The sequence below is a fragment of the Propithecus coquereli genome, unplaced genomic scaffold, assembly GCF_000956105.1.
Source record: "Propithecus coquereli isolate 6110/MARCELLA unplaced genomic scaffold, Pcoq_1.0 Scaffold46, whole genome shotgun sequence".
Taxonomy (NCBI): Eukaryota; Metazoa; Chordata; class Mammalia; order Primates; family Indriidae; genus Propithecus; species Propithecus coquereli.
In genome coordinates this window covers 3,944,101-3,950,007 of record NW_012150396.1, presented here as the reverse complement: position 1 = coordinate 3,950,007, position 5,907 = coordinate 3,944,101, and the positions used below count along the sequence as shown (strand labels likewise).

General features: G+C 42.9%; 1 protein-coding gene across 1 annotated transcript in view; it reads right to left on the bottom strand.

Moving 5' to 3' along the window:
- ELOVL6 (ELOVL fatty acid elongase 6) overlaps positions 1-5,907 on the bottom strand; it is a 126,689-nt gene that overhangs the window by 3,997 nt on the left and 116,785 nt on the right. The window contains exon 3 of the mRNA XM_012655092.1: positions 3,988-4,139. Within this exon, the coding sequence (XP_012510546.1) occupies positions 3,988-4,139 (152 nt within the window). The remainder of the gene's footprint in view (positions 1-3,987; positions 4,140-5,907) is intronic.

Genomic DNA, 5,907 nt, shown 5'->3' with positions numbered 1-5,907 from the left:
CCACAGACTACTGACCCAAAGAATGGGAGCTCCCCCAGGCGAGGGGAAAGGGGTGGCGGGCCGGCAGAGCTAACCAAGACCTCGCGTGGGCTTCCACACTGCAGCTGAGTCGCGTCAGCTGCACCGCTCTGCCAGGTGTAAATTATTTTTTCTCTCGGGAAACCACAGATCCCGTTTAATTTGTCATGAGCAAAAGTCATGCTAAGTCAGGGTACTTGCAGGTTTCCAGAAGCTACCGAGTGATCCAGAAATGTTCACTCTCCCAGGGACTGTGTATTCATGTTGGGCAACCAGTCTTTCTTGGTCAACGTCCTGCTGGCGTCACGCACGCGAATCTGCCCAATGATAAGCAATGGGTCTTTTGACTCTTGAATGTTTCCGTCACGTCGCCTGCTTTAGCTACTTTCTGGTTCATGTTCTCTTTACCTTGACCTCTCTAAACTTTGGTTCAGCTATTATCAGTCAAGAGACAGCTTGCAGCAGGGCATGGTGTTGCTCATACCTAAGTGCCCTCCTGAACTATCCCTTCCACCCCTGCACCTGGAAAGCACAGATTGCTTTCTTTCCAGCCATGGGGAAATTGCTGCGCAATTTCCAAATTTGCCAATCCCCAGGTACTCTCGGCCGCCAAGGGGCACGGAAAGCCGACTCTGTGTGTGCAGACTCACAGAAGGCCGAGTCCCTCTTCGCAGAGCTAGCTGGAGTGCTGCTGAGTCAGAGTTTCAAATACAATGACATGCTCAACTGAGCAAGGACCCAGGCTCAGAACAGATGTTTCCAAGTTTTAACAAAACCAGATCTCAGCAGGTTTTAATATAATGCAAACAGAAGGTGCTCAAAGATTTGGCACACACAGCGGGTGGGTGACTCTCGTCCTCTCAGTTGTTTCTGATAAATTGTAACCCTGTAATTCACCGAAATGAGCGCGTAGTTTTCTGCTGAAGCGGCAAGGTTTTCTTGCTATTAGGAGTTTAGTGAAGAAGTTATTAGTGTTGAATGGGGACAGAGTTTCAACTGGGGAAGATGCAAAAGTTCTGGAAATCAATGATGTGATCGTTACACAACAATGTGATACACAACAATGTGAACATTACGTATATTCTACCACAATTTAAAAACACAATTTAATGAAAACTGCAGGCATGTGGGTTTTGGGGAGAAAATACATTTTCAGTATTGAACATGGAAGAACTGTTCTTTTTTCTCATGAGATCTTTTCCCTTTGGTGCTCATAAGGGAGTCCAGAGTCTTAGAATATTGATAGGCAGAACTTGGGACCTAAAAATAAGAAAAGTTCTAAATAATTCAGATGGATAAATCTTTCTTAATTACATGGTAGCCACAAGGTTGGCTAACTGTAAAAAACTGGGAAGGAATTTAAACCTCCAAAATGCATGAAAAAAGGCATCCAAGCAAACACGTTCACTAAGTAAGCGCCAGGGGCTGGCTTGGCTATCTTAGAGACACTTGTACTGACTTTTGGATACTTTGACTCAGCAGTTTACCCCTGAAAGGCCATTGTCAAAGAAGCTCCAGAATAGTAGGAGGATAGTATTTCATATTTTAAAATTTAAAAAAAAGGTACTCAGCACATAAATGACCTCTATCAAGGATCTGAAATTAGGCCAGGCACGGTGGCTCACGCCTGTAATCCTAGCACTCTGGGAGGCGAGGCGGGTGGATCGTTTGAGCTCAGGAGTTCGAGACCAGCCTGAACAAGAGTGAGATCCCGTCTCTATTAAAAATACAAAGAAATTAGCTGGACAACTAAAAATATATAGAAAAAATTAGCCGGGCATGGTGGCGCATGCCTGTCGTCCTAGCTACTCGGGAGGCTGAGGCAGGAGGATCGCTTGAGCCCAGGAGTTTGAGGTTGCTGTGAGCTAGGCTGACGCCACGGCACTCTAGCCCAGGCAACACAGTGAGACTCTGTCTCAAAAAAAAAAAAAAAAAAGCACATTTATTATACAACACCAAAGAAGTCAGGGGGGTACATTTCTCAACTTATTTTCAAACTTTAATAATGCAGGAATTTATTTTAAAGAAAAAAGTCACAAAACTGCAAGCGTAAAGAGTATGTGCTCACGTTCTTAAACCAACCCCCTTTTGAGAGCAAGTGCCCTGATTAAGAAACCCTATGAATCCAAGTCAAAAAAGAATCACTATGAAGGAAATATATCTGGCAAGACAACTTTTTTTGTTTATCCTTAAATAAATGAAAGGTCAAAATATTCTCATAGAAGTTTAAAATTCCTAAAAATACCGCTTCAGATTTCCAGGCGTTGTCTGTAGATCCAAGAGGGAAAAATACTTCTCTAGCCTACGACTTTGTACCTAGTGGTCCCAAGATGAGTATTAATAAAAATAGCCTTTGTGGGCCCGGTTCATAAAATGTGTATTTATTATTTTTTTTTTTTTAGAAAAAGTAGTCATTCTATTCCATCTCCCATTAAATGTCTGGTCCATGGCAGGTGCTTAATTTAAATTTATTGAATGAATAACTGAATGAATCCACACTAATGCATTGCATTCTAAGACTGTTTTCATAGGCTCTGTGTGTGTGTGTGTGTGTGTGTGCACATGCATGCAATAGTTATCTAGTTATTTTAAACTATGTGGAGGACCTATCTTTGTACCTCTGCCCCTCTTTCTGAAAAGTTTTCAAAAAAAATTTTCTCCTGCTGCTCTTCCCTTGCCTTTGACCTGGTAAGACAACAGTCAAACGAACAGGTCAAACCATTGCCAGCTACTATTAGCATCAAGTGGAAAGTGGTTAGGTTGCTGGCCCACACATCAACAGACCGCTTGTCCTATGTACATAGACATGGGGCACGAACTAGGGCGCCTTACAAAGACTGCTCATTGCTTATATCATAGGCGGCTTGTCATGAAATTACAGCCTCTAACCCCCTTTTTAGGGGAAACAGGAGAAGAAACAATAAATGTCTTTTGAACTAAATACATATTAATACAATTCTTAATTACAGGTAAAAAAAAAAAATTAAGAAACCCAGTGGGTGGTCAGGTTTTCCCTAAGAATACATACCAGTTTGTGAGGTGGTGGCTACCATGATTCATGGATGGGCTCAGAGATTATAGTCACCATTGGCTACCTTTCTTTGGCAATAAAGACATTTTCTTGGAGAATTGTGCCCATATCAAATCCTTGCCAGTTAATTTTTCACTACACTGCATTTACATCCAAGGCCATTAAAGAGTTGAAAGAAAAAGCATAGAAATCTACAAATATAGCCAGTATTTTCTATTAATTTCTAGAAGGTGAACTATTAATACCTTCCCCTTCCAAAACCAGCCACATTGATGATGAAAATCAAACGCCAGAGATCAGCCCTGAGTGTTTGTTAATGAGGACAGGACGATACCCACACGAAAAGCTTTGTTTCCTAATCTGATTTCTAACTCGAGATGAAAGCATGCTTCCATAAGGGACTTGGAAATATATTGCTCTTTCCCCCCACAATTTAATATTAGCTCTGCTGTTAATGGGTCTTAGAGAGGGAACTGTATTTCACAAGCCCCTGGAAGTGTATTTTTAGGGGTGCTTAAAAATCAGCATGTTCTAATTTGGTCCCCAACCCCCAGGCTGTGGACCAGTGGCCTGCTGGGGACTGGGTCTCACAGCAGGAGGTGAGCAGCCGCAAGTGGGTGAAGACAGCCACTCCCCATCGCTCGCATCACCGCCTGAGCTCCAGGAAACTGGTCCCTGGCACCAAAAAGGTTGGGACTGCTGTCTATGTGAACTATTTTGCCCTTAATATGTACAATTATTTAAAAGGAAGGAGAGAGAGGAAATCAAAAAAGAAAGCGGAAGTCAGTTTAGAACTCAAACTCATTCATTGTTAAGTTTCCTGCAACAAACACAATAGGACCTTCTGATTATTTGTTACTTCGTTCACTCTTAATAAATATTATGGATATGTCACTACAAAGAGAGGGGGAGGAAATGGAAGGAGAGAAGACACTCACCTAGTTCCGGTGCTTTGCTTAGCACAAATGCATAAGCCCAGAATTTGCTGACCGGTCCAATGTAAAAACTCTGGTCACAAACTGACTGCTTCAGGCCTTTGGTCATCAAAATGTACACCATATAAGCACCAGTTCGAAGAGCACCGAATATACTTTATGACAAAAAGAGAAAAGAAACAATATTTGAGAAAATAATTTCATTTCTGACATTAACCATACCTAGAAGACTGGCTGGCCATTGGCAGGAAACAGGTATAGAAGAAGAAGAAGAATTTGCGTTTAGTTGGAAGCATCTTAAAATGTTCTGCAAACAAGAGCTGATCAAACTTTTCAAGCACTGTATCCTGAACCCATACATGATGCCACCTACTCTTCACCAGTGTTCCCAAGGAAGGGAACAGATCCAGAGCAGAACCTCCTGAAGAACTCTGCTGTCCTCTGTGTTTCAGCTTGCAGCAACTATTCCTTGGGGAGGAGACGGGAGTGGCTGCAAACTCTTGCAAATATCTCAGTCCTGCTCTGTGTCTAATTAGTCTCCAAGTCCCGCTGGCTCTATTCCTTGAAAATCCATTTATCGCTTTACACTACCTAACTATTCCTTTACCTCTGGACCGGCCTTACCAGCCCAGGCCTCCTTGGGGACAAAGCCAACTCAGAGGATGGCAAAGCAGTTTTTCAAAATGTGACTGAACTGCTGAATTAACCAATCTTTCAGTGACCCTATCTCAAGACTTCCTGAGATTAAAAAATATGCCTTATTGCAAAAGCCGTTCGGAGTTTTGCTTTCTATTACTTGCTGCCCGACGCATCCCACAAGACACAACACACAAGATCTGATTTCCAGTAGACTTTTAAACACGAGTTAACATTTCGTGCAGAAGTTCCCTCCGTAGCTATGCAATGACTCTATAGTCATGGGTACTGCTGGTGAGTTTTTTACTGCAGCAGTTATCTGCTTTTCATAACGGTGGGGGAGAGGGCAATGACTTTTGTACAGCTGAAAGCAAGGAAAACATACAAATGACACACTCTCAAAATTGATCAGTCTCTGCTCATTAGCCCCATATCTGTGATTTTTCTGAACGATTGAGCATATTTTACAAAGCATCCCCTTCCCTGCTGACTCCAGCCCACCATATCCAGAAATCACACAGCCGAGAACCTTCTTTTACTATATTTGCTGCCAGTCTTTGTGCTCCAAACATGATCGGAGTAGATCCAAAGAAAACCCTTTTGAAATAAATTACTTTCCTTTCATCCTCCTGGGTCTCAAAATCATTGTAGTTTAGTCCCAATTTCTATGGTATTAATGCAATTTAATTTATTATTTCAAGTGGTAAAAATTTACCTGCCTGGTTTTAGACACTGGGGTGAAAAAAGTCAGTAAGCTAATTCTGGCTAGTGGTGGGGGTTCTGGAAGGCTTCAGAGGAAATGATATTAGAATTAGGGGCAAACAACTCACGAATTTGAGGGTTCGGGTGTGGGGAGGTCATTTTAGAGCACCGAAGGTTTCGGCGTCATGACGACCTACAATATTGCTGACAACAAGCATACAGCACATATTATTGTCCCATATCTGGACATGAGCCTCGTTCCCTAAGCTCTGAACAATAAGGCTGACTCAGAACAGAGGACAGTGGCCCTTTTCAGGGACTCCGTCAGTGCCAGCCATTGGGCCCATGTGTCTGTGGGCAAAGGCACATTGTTGGGATGTGACGATGCTGCCGGGGGGAGCAGTGGTGGGTGGCTGCTCGGTCAGTGGGGTGATTGTCATTTGTGGGAAGCCACCAGCTCTACCCAGGTACAGTGCAGCCACAGAGTGCTTTGGAATCAGGTGGCTTTGATTATAACAGTGTCACACTGTGACACTTCACCAAAATATCCTTTAAGGTGAGGAGGCATCTTCTCCTCCCTCAGTT